This window comes from Cervus canadensis, chromosome 22, assembly GCF_019320065.1.
Source record: "Cervus canadensis isolate Bull #8, Minnesota chromosome 22, ASM1932006v1, whole genome shotgun sequence".
NCBI lineage: Eukaryota > Metazoa > Chordata > Mammalia > Artiodactyla > Cervidae > Cervus > Cervus canadensis.
The window spans coordinates 41823782-41837695 of record NC_057407.1 but is presented as its reverse complement, the minus strand read 5'-3'; the positions used below and the strand labels follow the sequence as shown (position 1 = coordinate 41837695).

At 47.2% G+C, this 13914-nt stretch overlaps 1 protein-coding gene across 8 annotated transcripts in view; it reads left to right on the top strand.

Annotated features, from left to right (window-relative positions):
* Positions 1-13914, top strand: part of SRGAP3 (SLIT-ROBO Rho GTPase activating protein 3) — a 245427-nt gene that overhangs the window by 194135 nt on the left and 37378 nt on the right. For 2 of the 8 annotated variants that reach the window (XM_043442104.1, XM_043442110.1), the window contains exons 11-13: positions 4544-4571; positions 7325-7411; positions 13708-13753. In XM_043442104.1, the coding sequence (XP_043298039.1) occupies positions 4544-4571; positions 7325-7411; positions 13708-13753 (161 nt within the window). Of the gene's footprint in view, positions 1-4543; positions 4572-7324; positions 7412-9748; positions 9852-13707; positions 13754-13914 lie in introns of all 8 variants that reach the window. The other 6 variants (XM_043442107.1, XM_043442111.1, XM_043442106.1 and 3 more) reach the window with 5 other exon arrangements.

Sequence of the window (13914 nt, the reverse complement as noted above, 5' to 3'; positions counted from 1 at the left end):
GATGAATAACTAGGGCTCTAAGGAATAGCCAGGACTTTGAAACTAACACCAGTGGAATTTTTTTCAATCAAGTTTATTGACATATAATGGAAATACCATAAGATGCACCCATTTTATGTGTAGACATCAGGGTTGACAAACATATACACCCAGGTATAACCAGCACTCAAAAGCTCCAGCCCCAAAGAGACAACCCAAAAGTTCTCTTGTGCCTCTTTGCAGTCAACCCTCACGCCCCCCCACCCCCCATCCTCCACTTGAAGCCACCACTGATCTGATTTCTGTCGCCATAGACTAGATTTGTGTGCTATAGCTGGTGACAGCTGGGTATCTTTTGGGGATGATGGAAACATTCTGTTTCTTGATTTGGGTGGAGGTTAGACATGGGTGTTTACATTTGACAGAACTCATTGATTGAGGGGAGGAGTGGGGAAGAGTGAGTTGCAATGAGCTTTTTCTTCATTCCCTGTCCCCCACCCCCCGCAACCTTTATATTCTGCTCATCCTGACATTTCAATATTGGACCAGGAGAATGGGGCCATGGGGGACTGTGGCTAACACAGAGGGAACCAAACCAGTGAGAATGGAGGGAAAGGGAAGAGACACAAAGTCCTGAGGGCAGCTTGGATGAGTGTATGATGGAGCAGCTTTCACAGCTTGCAGGATCGGTTTTTCTGGTCATGGGACTGGGTGCTGAGGGGTGTTTCTCATGAGCCATTTAACAGAAGGCAGGTCCACGTGAGTTGCTGACTACTTGTGTTTTCGAAGTCAGACACCCTAGATTTAGAAAACAAGATGTTCTTTTAAAAAATAAGATCCCAGTTGAGAAAGTGCTTCTCTCGAGCTTCCCTGTGAGTGCTATCAGATGCAAGCTTTTATTCCTGCTCCTGCCTGAGTGGCCTTAATGAGATATTAATAATAATTGGTTTTGGTTGGTGTGATTCTTGACCCATTTGGTCTTCCAAGTGTGTTTAGCCTTCAGCTGCGTCTTGCTCTGAGATATATGAGTCCTTCTCCTGAGTTTTGAGCTGAAGAACAACAAAAAACAGGAAATGCAACTTCAGAAGTACAATGGCAGCTAAAAAAGAGCCATCTAGAAGAATTTCCATAGTCCTGTTTTCTTGCAAGCCAGCAGTGAGCAAAGTCCACTGTGCTGCTTTTGATATCTGGCACAGGTCTTGTTAGACTGGTCAGTTCTGGGGAAGTTTTTTCTTATTTTGACAAACTTTTTATTTTAGAGTAGTTTTATATGTAATGTTGCAAAGACAGTACAGTTTCCATATATTCTACATCCAACTTCCCGTATTATTAACATCTTCATTTAACATGAGTATGGTATATTTGTCACAATTAATATATACTGATAAATTATTATTAACTAAAGTTAATAAATTACTGAACTATTGAAAAAACTGAAGCTGAGACCAAATCTTCAGTCTTTTTTGTATCTCCCCCTGCACAATAAAGATACATGTGGATTCTTAGGGCATTGAGGGAGAGGGACGAATTTGCACTGACTTAGTTTGATAAAGCTCAGAACCTTCTAATTTACTCCTCTGAGAGTCGTCAGATGAGTCCTCCCTACCTGGACGTGTTAACTCTTCCACTCAGTAGAAAGTTCTTGTGAGAGTGGGGCTAGAGAGTGACACCTGCATCAGTGGCCTTTTCCTCTCATCTGAGAGCTGTCTCGTATTGGGAGGAATAATCTGGTTGTTTGAAAACAGGTGAGAAATATGGGGCCAAGTGAAATATCTTGGCTAAAAAAGATACAAGGTTTTTATTATTAAAAAAGGAAATGAAATATCATGTCTAGTGCCTCAGTCTCTCTCAAGTACTCTTTTGACAGCATGCCTCAGAGAAACCACAAGCTGGAGGAAACTCTAGGTCTTTCGGGTCACCCTCACTTAGAGGCTAATTTTTGAACATAACTGACCCCAGGAATATAAGTCAAAATGCTTCTAGGTGCCCTGTAAATTGGCATTCCTTGTTAAAAATGTCACTGCCACATCTTGGAAACAAGAACGCACACCCTTATGTGCCTTTGGCTGTTGCTACGTCATTTTATTGGCTAGAGAATTCTTAGTTTATCATCTCTGAGCCTTAGATTTCTGACCTTTTATATTGCTCTGGGTAATCAGTAAGCTCCAGGGTTTACACCTAAGATACAATGGTTTTTCAATTTACTGTAGCCGCTCAAGGGTACATGGTGTGTTGTCTATAAAAAGGAGTGAGACATAACCTTTTCAGGCCGAGATTTAATGTCCATTACAGAGCAAAATGTCCACCAGGACCAGACAGTCTGACCTTCTAGAAAATGACTGAGCCACCAACAATAAAGAATATTTTCACAATCCCAAGAGTCTCAGATGGTAAAGGGCAGAGCATTTTTGATTTCTGTTAGAAGTTGAAACACCATTTTTCAAAAGATGTTAGTAAAGGGGTTCCTGAGAGCTAGAATGTGAGTCAAAGCTGAAGGAGAATCGATTCCATTTGTTGCCAGAGCAAAGTCTGTCTTGAGTGTGTTCTGACATTCCACTTCCAGGACCCAGACCCTTTGATTCCTGCCTATTCCTTTCTTCCCTCCTAGCCCGTATTTGTCCATTCATCTGTCCATCCACCCATCAAAAGCGCAGACTCTGTGCTTGGCTAGGACTGGGGGTACAGTATATATAAGACAGACAAGGTTCCTGCCCTCCTGGGGAAGAGAGACCTCAAACAGGAAACAAACCATTAAGTAAAGAATTGTAACTGTGCTAAGTGTCCTTGAGTAGAAAATTTGGGCTGAGATAGAGAATAGTTGTGTATGGGGTTGAGGAGCATGGGGCACCTGCTTTAATGTGGGTGATCAGAGAGGTCTCCAAGGGGAGGGACATTTAAGCTGAAGGGCAGAAATAAAAAATGCTCTGCCCTTTACCATCTGAGACTCTTGGGATTGTGAAAATATTCTTTATTGTTGGTGGCTCAGTCATTTTCTAGAAGGTCAGACTGTCTGGTCCTGAAGGGTGGGAATGTGTCTGCCACATGAAAAACTGGGGAAAGGGTGATGAGGCAGAGGGAACAGCCTATGGGAAGGCAGGAAGGGATGAGGTGAGGTTGAACAAAGAGAAGAGCACTGTGCCTGGACCACAGTGAGTACATAGAGGAGTGGGCCAGTCCAAGAAGAGGTGGAGCCGGAGCCTCTTCCTAGGTCCCCTCTGTCAGTCAGAGTTGCACAGTTAACTACATCCCTAAGGGAAATGACATGTTTTATAGCCAACCCAGGCCACTGGCTGACCCTTTCCTAGGTGGGTTGCCATCAGCTCTCACTGGGGGTCTTAGGTCTACGTGAAAATGTGACTCAAATTGATGTCTGGCAGGAATTTGCCTCAGACCCCAGATACACAGTCAAACTGAGTAGAGCAAATTTTCTTGTTTTACCCCACTTTTCTCCTTTTCTTCTTTGGCTTCAGTTCAACCAGCTGCAGTAACTCTTGTAACTGCTTGTGGCTTTGGTCAGGAACTAAGGAATTGTGTGCTGATTTGCTCCAAGTTTTATTTTCAGACTTCTTTCACTGTCTTCCTCCCCTCATTTTCCTCCCCAGCTCCATTCAGCATTGTTTTCCATACAGAAGCATAAATACTCAGTTCTTTCTTCTATAAAGTCTCTTCATGTGAATACTGTATGCGATTCTAGAATCTAGAGCAATGCAGTTCAATATGGTGGCCGCGAGTCACCTATGACTATTGAACACTTGAATCGTGGCTAGCATGAATTGAAATGTGCAAAATGAGCATCAGATTTCAAAGAGTTAGTACTATACACATATGTTTATATGTGTATATATAACTGTAATGGGCTTCGCAGGTGCCACTAGTGGTAACCCGCCTGCCAATGCAGGAGACATAAGAGACTCAGGTTCGATCCCTGGGTTGGGACGATCCCCTGGAGGAGGGCGTGGCAACACACTCCAGTATTCTTGCCTGGAGAATCCCCATGGACAGAGAAATATAGTGGGCTACAGTCCATAGGATAGCACAGAGTCGGACACAACTGAAGCGACTTAGCACACACGCCTGCATATACCTATAACATCTTATTAATTTTTTATATTGACACATGTTGAAATAACATTAAAATTAATCTCATCTATTTCTCTTTAAGTTTTGTAATGTGGCTACTAGAAATTGTGGCTTGCATTTTATTTCCATGGGACAGTGCTGACTTAGAGGTTCTCTACTGCATCACAAAAAAGAATGAATTACTCAGTCATGCTATGGATGAACCTCAAAAGCCTTGTTATGTGAACAATAAAAAATAAAATATATGTGAACATGGCCCTACAAATAGGAGGCACGGAGGATTTAATAAGACTCAGTTCTTCCCAGTAGACCATACGTTAGGCATAATTAGATTTCCCATTACATAAATAATTAAGTTCAAGTGTGAGTTGTTTCATGTTTTTAGAAAAAGATGAATGTGCACCGGTCAAAAGTAAAATAAACAAACAAGCAAAAATGAAAACAAAACCAACAATTAAACATTAATGTACACTTTTCTTTCCAGGAGAGAGAGCGGAATGCGGTACAACCAGGTAAGAGCCAGGGATCCTGTTTCCTGCACCTGCCGCCCGAGGTGGGGAGTGGGAGGAGGCAGGAGGCGCAGGAAGGGCGGGGAGGGTGGGACTCGGTGCTGGAGCTTGGAGCAGCAGTTTTAGGGAACAGCGCCTCACCAGTGTCCCCACGGGGGTGTGACTGTGCTGAGAGGGGAGGCAAAGGCCTTTGGCTGCTCTGCTCATTCCAGCTTTAGATTGTGACAGGGAGGGAGCCTTTCAGAGCTGCTCTGGGAGGTGGGTGTCGTCCCTGGCGGCGCTATCCATCAGGTGGGAGGAAGGGACCGTAATATATATTGCAGAGTGGTTGAGGGCAACCAGAAGCCAGAGTTTATCAGGTTGCTGTCCACCTGTCTCCCCATCCGTTCTATGGCTGCCGAGCAAACTGCCGAGGAGGGTGGGGGCGAGGGTGCGGGGCGGGACGGAGTAAGCCGGGGTCCGGGTTTGCCATTGCTCTGGATTTGGCCGGAATCCAGCACCAGCACCACGGGCACACGCATGCGCATATTCACACTAGCGCGCACAGCCCCAGCTGCTGCAGGCCCTGGCTTCCGACTTCACCGCCCTGGGATGGACTGGTGGCGGAGCCCCTTGCTCGAGAAGTAACAGTGGACAGCTTCGCTTTCTCCAGCTCGCTCACCATTACCCTCTGCGCTTTCCCCTGAGCAGACCAGAGCCAGTGAACACTTTCACTCAGCAGCGGATAGCTGAGGGTCTGACTTCAGGACTGGACCTTTCCTTTACCTGCAGAGAATTTAGGTCCCTAAGCAGCCCCATCGCTGCCTGGGTACCTTAGAGCCCATCCGTTTCCCCGTCCCCAGCAATGCCTGTCCCACCGCCCAACATGAATTTAGTGGTGGCCTCAAGACCTGCACTTTTCCATCATGTGACCACTGAGGTCTAATTTTTGCCTCATTCTGGGCCCAGTGACCCAGTGACATCCTTTCCCCACAAGTTCCTCCCAGTGGCTCAGAATCCTGGAAAGCTGTCCTATTTGGCAACAAGAAGGATGAACCAACTCCCTCCTCATCTGGAATGGAGTTGGCTGGGAAGAGGCTTGGAAAGCTCTGAGGTTTTCAGTTTACTGAGCCCAGGGTGGGAGACCAGGGACTCTTCAGAAGCTTAGTCTGTGCAGCTGTTCCTCTGGGACCCGGCAGTCTGGGAGCACTGGGATGATTCGTGATGCCAGAGGAGGCCCTCCCAGCACGTGGGCCAGCAGATGTGCAGGCTTACTTTCTAAGAATCTTTTAGAAACAAATTCCTTTTTTAAAAACGAATTAATTAATTAAGTTTATTTATGGCAAATGTTGCCTTTTTAAAAAAATTATTTATTTATGGCAGGAGAGTGTTGTCCTTTAAAAAAAATTTTTTTTTAAATCTATCTGTGGCAAGAGAGTGTTGTCATAGTCCCCAAACACCAGAAGCTACATTTTACACCAAAGTCTGCAAATAGTGCAACAGATGGGGGATGAATTGAGCCATCCCTCACTTCTTCCTGATTCCTAGAACTCATACAGGAATAGTGGTTCCAGCAGATTGTAGGAGAGATCTGTCATCAAACCCTTGGCGAGGTCCCAGGATGTTCCTTAGAGAAAAGTTGAGGGGTTTTGCTTTTTTAAAAAATAAAGTCCCCTGAGATGTTGTCTTCCACACCCTCATGGACCTAGGGCCTGGGAAATCCAAGCTAGGATTACAGACCTCCCACTTAGATACGCTGCACTGCACTGTACTAAGCCGTAAATCCAGCCATCTGCACTTTGGCCCTTGGCCAAGGTCAAAGGCAACTCTCTTAGTAAACTAAAAGCTTCCTCTTCTAAAAATCATTTTTAACTTATCATAGAGTGCATTGCTAGCTTGGAAGTATTTTTAAGATTAATCTTAAATGCCCCGGGTGAGCTGTTTCTACACTGTGGCCCTCTTTATTTCCCATAGTTTCCTGTCAAAGGTCAGTGTCATTTTGGATGATCGGTTGAGCAGATCCTCTCAACAAGCTGCCGCTGGCCTTGTAGAGATAGACCAGTTTTGCACATGGGCTGCAACACGTTGTATTTTTTTCTCACACTTTAGAATGTTGTCTTAGAATAGCCCCAATTCATAATAACCCTGTAATTAGCATCACCGCCTTAATGAACATGAATTTGAGCAAACTCCGGGAGACAGTGAAACACAAGGAAGCCTGGTGCACTGTAGTCCATGGGGTCTCAAAGGGTCAGATACTATTTAGTGACTAAACAATAACAAAAAATTAGGCAGACCAGATACAATAATACACTTGAAAGATGTATAGTAAATGACAAAGTCAAATGCAAACGTAAAGTTTGATTATGGTTTTTCAAACCATTGACTGGGTTCCCTAACTTAGAACTTGCTGCAAGTCTGAATTAGTGGTGGAATCACTTGAGATTTCTTGTCTACAAAAATGCAACCGCATGCACACCCATAGGCAGCCTCCGAGAGCCTGACCACCATCCAACTATAATGTTGCTGCCATTTTGAATTTTGACTCCCATGTCTGTGAGGTCGTCTAGGAAAATCACCATCCTTTTGGTCACAGAATAATTTTGAGGCCAAGTTCTGTGTTGCTAATGTGTGTGAATTTTCATCTTGGTTGGAAGGCAGAAAGGGGACATTGGTCTCTGGTTTCTCTTTCTTCCTCTCCGTGGCTTTCTCTGTTCCTGTTTTCCCTGCCTCTCTCTCTCTCTCTCTTTCTTTCCTTTTGCTCTGCAACTGAGCAGCAGAAGAGATGGAAGGCTTAGGCTGCCCCACTTTCCTTGGCTGAGCTGCCCCTCTGCTCCCCACTTTGTGCCCCACCCAGCACTTCAGTAAGTCGGGATCAATTTGATGTCATGCGAAGTTGGGATAGCTACGTTTCCTTGTCAGAGATTCTGCTCTGTGCACAGAGTACCACACTAAAGGAAGAAATCCTGATGTGATTCCAACAGTCCTTTGCTTTCTGGATTGGGCAGGAGAAATTTTATAACTCAGAGGAAAAAAAAAATTCCTTAGGACTTAACTTTATGAAATAAATTTTAAAGGCACCCTAGACTTTTTTTTTTGGTATTGGTGTCCAACACCTACATTGAGTCTCTACTCTTGTTGACCATGAGAGTTTAATAGATAATTTAATGCGATTGCTGGGTGTTCTGTGGTAAAACCCATTTCCCCACATCCACACTCACACCAGGACCTGGAGTAGGAAGAGCTGAATTCTATTCCTGTGACCTTGGGCAGGTTTCTTAATCTCTCAGTGGCTCATTTGCCTTATGTTTAAAGTAGGTTTAATAGTTCTTGCCTACTTCTCAGGGTTGCTGTGAGGATATCATGCAGTGTGAGATAATGAAATGATCGGACACGTTCAAAAGCAGAGACCCAAATCACCATGGGAACGAGGTGGCTCAGCTGCTACCCTCCGGTTATTAAACATAAAACCTATGGCCCCCTGTCACATTTCTGGCACTCTCTTTGGCATATGTAAATTCAAAAGCAGATCCATCATAAGAAATACTCACTCTCACATGCCTTTATCCTCAAAAAAATAAGTAACTTGTGAAAAAGAAATGACATGGACTTAGCTAACCAAATTGACATAGATCCAAGATGGGCTCAAAATAACCTTGCCTGTTGTCTCTTTTCAACGTTTTGGTCTGTGCTGTTATTTTTGGTTCCAATGTTTGGGTGGCATGAGATTTGGATTCCACTGTGTCTTTGCCCATGCATGTCCTGGAGCTAGCAGTATTTGCTCAGTATTCAGACACCAAAAGGAAGCTGATCTGAGTTCCCTTGATGGTGGGGCTGCTGAAGCAGACAGGCGAGCAAGGCAGTGTGAGTCTCATCTCCTTGATGGGCTCCACAGCACGTATGATTTATTGCCCATTCACAGAAATCAATCAAGACATGGGGGGCCCAGGTCTCTGTTCGTCACACATGGACATTATCTGTGTTAGGCTGGGTCCCGCCTTGGTACCTCCCAAACTGTGAGCTAAGCTAGTTGAAAGTGAACTATGTCTCTTGGTTAGGGGTCTTCCTCCTAACCTTTAAAAGTCCTTTGACCTAGAAGGCTGGCAGCATTGAGTCAGGCCACTTGGGTGGTGAAAGGTGAGCAAATAAGCCAACACAGGCATATGCATGTGAGCAACTCTGGAAACCGGTTCAGTGTTTGTGGCCATCTCACTGTTGTTGGTGAACTGTGGTGTGATCGCCCCTCCCTGTGGCCGAGATGGATCGAGCACAGGGAATGGAGATCTTAAAGTCAAGCAAGACACTTTCAACCTGACCCCCCAGTCCTCTGCTGGCAAGGGTTAATGGAATGGATGAGTTTGGGCAGGATTTGGGAAAGTGCCCTAAGGTTCCATGACTGATCCAATGGGAAAAATCTTGGGCTTAGAGCCAAAGAGGCTTAGTTTGGGGCCTAGCTCTGCTCCTTCCCCACTCTAGGGCTTAGTTTAGGCCTCGGTAAAATGGGGCCACACATGCAGGGTTAAGCTGATGTTAAGTATGACAGTGAATTTGAAAACACTAACTGAAAGTGTACTTGACTAAAGGACAGGAGATAATCCTCACCCGGGGGCCCCCGAAGAAGCTGCAGCTGCCCTCCTGGCATCAGTTTCTTCATCTCTAAAATGAGAATAATAACTGCCCAGCTCTTAGATCAATGGAATAAAGATTAGTCAAGTGCATTTGAAATGCTTAGTGGCATTAGGAAGATCAGTGGCCCGGTACATCGGGAGCTGAGACTCGGTGATGCGTTTAAGCCAAAACAATGAAAATTAACCCTTCCAATCATCTTTGAAAGTCTCTTGCTTTCTTCAGCTACAGGTTACATCTCACTCCTGACTCCCCCTCCATCTGGTTAGCTTTGCGGAATGACAGCCTCTGATTGGAGTTTCAGTGGTTTCCCCGACAGTGCCCACCACCCCCCATAATGTAGAATGCATTTGTGTTACATGCGCCTTGGTCCTGCCTGACACTGTGGATCCGTTAAGACACCCTTGAACATCCAGAGGCCTTCAGATGGAGCATTGGGCACCAATGCACTGGGGGTTCAGGCCTTCCATTTGCATTTTGTGTTCTCCTTCAGTCGTGGGTTACAATAGCGTCTTCCCCCATTGTATGTTTACCTTGGTTGCTTTCTTGATTTCTTTTGTTCCGTTTTCCCCTAGGCCCCCCTGTCTTCCCCCTAAACCACAGAAAATGAGGAGACCTAGGCCTCTCTCAGTGTGTAGCCATAAACTATTTAACGGCTGTATGGAAGCGTTCATTAAGGTACTTGCTGGGGAGCCACGGAGTCCGCGAACGTGCCCAATGTAATGGCAGCCTTTCTCCACCTCCTACCCTGGCCAACAGCCCTGCCCCGACCTACTGACAGACTGACATCTGACCAACCAGAACTTTCCATCTGGGCCCTGGGCCAGGCCATGTAGCTGGCTGGTCTTCCTGGTGGCCTGCTTGTAGCTTCAGAGGCACTTATGTCTCTGATCTGTGGCTTCTAAGAGTGCCTCCCCTTGCTTCTCAGCCCTGGCTGAGTGGGCAGTGGGGAGGGCTGTCAGTCCTGCTCCCCTGCTTGAGGAACTATAGTCCTGACCAGGCTGAGGGACAGTTAGAGAAACCCCCTCACCTCCCGTTGCACACACGTCTCCCAGGAGCAGACTGTTTGGAAGCAACAGAAAGGAAAACCCTGCGTTGTATAACAGTGTATTTTTACACAAGTGGTTTTTTTGTTTTTTAAGTTGAGAATAGACCAACAAAGGAAACACATATGATTTGTATGAGAGACAACCCTTCCACCTTGTTTTGCTTTTTGTGAGGCAGTTTGGGAGAAGGGAAAAAAGATGAAGTAGTCCTTATAGAATTCCAGGTTAACCCTTTACACCTTAAACTGAAAAGGAAGGTTTTCATTTCAGTGAGTTTCTCTGTTCTTGCTTCTCGGCTGCTAAGGGTGAAGGATCAAGCCATCCCAGATAGAACAGCTCAAGGCAAGTTAAGATGGTGATGGAGGTGGGAAGGGTAGCAGGTGGGAAATATCCTCAGGGCAGATGCACTCTGAACGTTACTTAGAGGAGCAGGAGGAAGGTCCCTGCCAGTTACTGGAAGCCCGCCACCGTCTAACAAAGACACTGACTGCAGAAAATAAGACTCATGTGAGTCAGGAGAAAAGGCCCTGAAGGCTCCCAGGCCCTGCCTGAGACACGTTTGGAGTATTGGAGGTTGCCTCTGCTCCAGCTGTCTCTCCTCCATCCCCAGACAGGGCGTTCACAGGACTTCCTGGGCAGGGAGGGTCGGCCTCAGGTGTGGGAGGGGGTGTGGGCAGGATCAGCCTGGGTCCCAGGACTGTCTCTGCCTGTGAACTGAGTTCTGGGAAAGGGAAAGAGGGACCGGAAGACCCCAGTTGGGGGTGCCCGAGGAGTGGGAAACAGCAGCCGCTGCTCTCAGATGCCTCAGAGGTGGGAGGCCTGGAGGACCCCAAAAGGCAGGGTGCTGCTGCTGGATGCAGCAGGAAAGGGGCACTGTTTGGAGGTGACCCCGAGTGAACAGTTTGCCATCCAGAAGATCACGGGAGGAGAGGGCTGTGTCGAGGGCCCTTCCTTCATCCTCCCTCCTCACTCCTACAAGACTTCCTTCTCAAAAAAATCGCACTCCAGAGCTGAGGGGAGACTGAGGCCCATTTGCTACTGTCTGCCCTCAAGGACCTTATTGTGTCACACAGGAGGTTTTTGATGCAGAAAGCTGAATGTGGAAGATGATTCAAGATGAGTGCTTGGTGACTGATCGGTACAGAAATAAGTTCTGTGAGCACTCTAGACCAGGAAGAGCTGTGAGCATCGGGGTAGGGGCAGCACTGAAGGAAGTTTCGGAACACGGCAGAGGGGAGGATGGACAGAGGAGCTGCTGAGAGAAGGAAGAGAATGAGCGAAACCTCAGAGACACGGACCTGTTTTGGAATACGCTTAGCGCTTTGGAAACAGGCTATCTGTCAGGACGCTTGGAAGGTGCTCTCACCTGATGGCATTTGAAAGCAAAGGTGTTCTGTTTAGTGAAACAGTCTCTGAGTGGAGAACTCCTACATAAAATGTGTGACAATCAAGTCATCTGACTTTACTCCCCTGACAAACAAAACATCCAAGGGCGTGTTTGCCCCTTGGAAGACGTCAGTCCTTCTGAATCTATAGGCTTTGCTGCACCTGGTCAGTCTCCCACAAGCCTGCAACAAGCGTCTTTGTCAGCGGTGCCAAAACCTTGTCTTTGAATGGACGGTCTTTGGAATGAGAAGTGTCATTCAGAGTCCAGCTTTGCAGCCACCGGAGCCACAGAATGGCAAGAGGTATAGGATGCATTGGGCGCCAGGAGACTGGCTCTGAAAAGAGCCCCCAGAGAGGGACACCCCAGAGAGGGCACGTCCCTGGAATAAGAGGAGAGCTTCCTCAGAGGATAGTTTGGCTGAAACAGTTTGTTTGTTAAGTGATTGCATTTCTTTGTAGTCACATGTACTGGTACCACATATTATCAGTGCAGTTCAACCAGCTCTTCTGTGTGCCCTCTCTGAGCTCAGTTTGGGGCAGACTGCAGTAGCGGGGCCCCAATCTCAAGGATGGTTAACTCTCAGAAATTGAAAAGGCAGTGTGATGCACTCAGTCCTTCAACCTTTGTGAACGGAATTTACTTTCCTCTTATGATTACCCTGCTATGTGAAAGAAGATTCAGCATGAACTAAGAATCCCCATCTCTGAAATGCCAAACCTTTGAAAGGCTTGTCAGTATAATAACATCATGGAAATGCCATGATTGTGAGGGTTTAGAGGGACAAGGGAAGTTCCCTCATGGCTCAGACAGTAAAGAATCTGCCTGCAATGCAGGAGACCCGGGTTCAATCCCTGGGTTGGGAAGATCCCCTGGAGAAGGGAATGGCAGCCCACTCCAGTTATTCTTCCTGGAGAATTCCATGGACAGAGGAGCCTGGTGGGCTACAGTCCATAGAGGGTCACACAGAGTCGAACACGACTGAAGCAATTGAGCATGCACGCACGTGAGTGTGTGACGAGGATCAGATAAGTAGCTCATGCCAGGTTCTAGAGCTCTGGCTGGCGCAGAGTAAGCACCAGGGAAGTGTCAGCTGCGAGTGCTGCCTGGGCTTTCCGGAGCGCGCCCACGGTCCCCACCTGACCATCTGTCACTGCAGTCCTAGGTTCAGGTGGGCTCAGCCAATGTAGGAAAATCCTAGCAGCTGAGACGCCAGGGGCTGGACGGGTGACACCGGGGAGGAGGCTCACATCCTCCTGATCCTCAGGCAGGGGGGTGGCCTTCCCCAGCAGCCGAGTGAGACACAGCACGCACCCCAGAGCCTGACCTGCTGCCTGTACGGGAAGAAAGAAGAAGGTAGTTCTCCCCTACAAACGGGCGGCTTCAGTGAAAGCAAAGGCTCTGCTTCTGTCTGCAAGATCGCCAAGGCGTTCTGACTGTATGGCCCTCCCTCACTTCAGGTTTTGTCAGTTTTGGGTTCCCTGAGGTTTTTTTCAGTGCCAGAGTCAGGGTCCTTGGGCAGAAGGAGATCAAAGTTGAGCGGGTACCTGGGACCTGCTGCCTCAGCTGTTGGGTGGGAAAGCACCGGCCACCATGTGAAATTGGAACTGGGCAGCTTGCCCTTGGGTCCTATCCAGAGGGCCCCTGAGAGACATAGTCTTGGTTACCTAAGAGCTAAGAGCGAGGTTCTCTGAGCTGACTGCAGGGACAGTCCCAGTAGACGCCTTTCTGTGGGAAGCTGGGTTCACCTTAAGGGGTCTCAGGTGGGCTCTCATTGCTGGTGAATAAACAGCCCCTGTGTTGAGGAGAAGGTAAACTTAAGGTCAGGGAAGGGCTTAGTGCTCACGTTCCTGCACTTTGACAAGGACTGAAAGAGGCCTCTTTGCCCTCTGGTGTCCAAGGCAGCCACCCTGGAAGGCTGGCCGGGCAGGTCCCTAGCTCCTGAGCCTCGCAGGCTGCCTGCCATCTCCCTGGCCCTTCACTGGCTGCCATTGCATTTCGGCGTTCCCGGACTCTGAAGGATCTGCTTACTCTAACTGATCTTACTCCTGCATAATCTTTTCTTTTTCTCCTGCTCTGCTGCCTGTTTATTTTTTGTTATCAGAGGAAGAAGAAATGCTCGAACCAGGAACCAGGTATTTACTGGAAAGGTCCGTCAGCCCCATTCAACTGGATGGAAACTGTCTTTAGTCCTGACATGTAGCACAGGGCCCACCTTGCCTGTTGCCAACGAGTCCACTTTATTATCCCCTCTGTGACTCTAGTTAAGGAAAGAATTCCCAGAAGGGGTGTGGAGGAGCCACAAAACCAT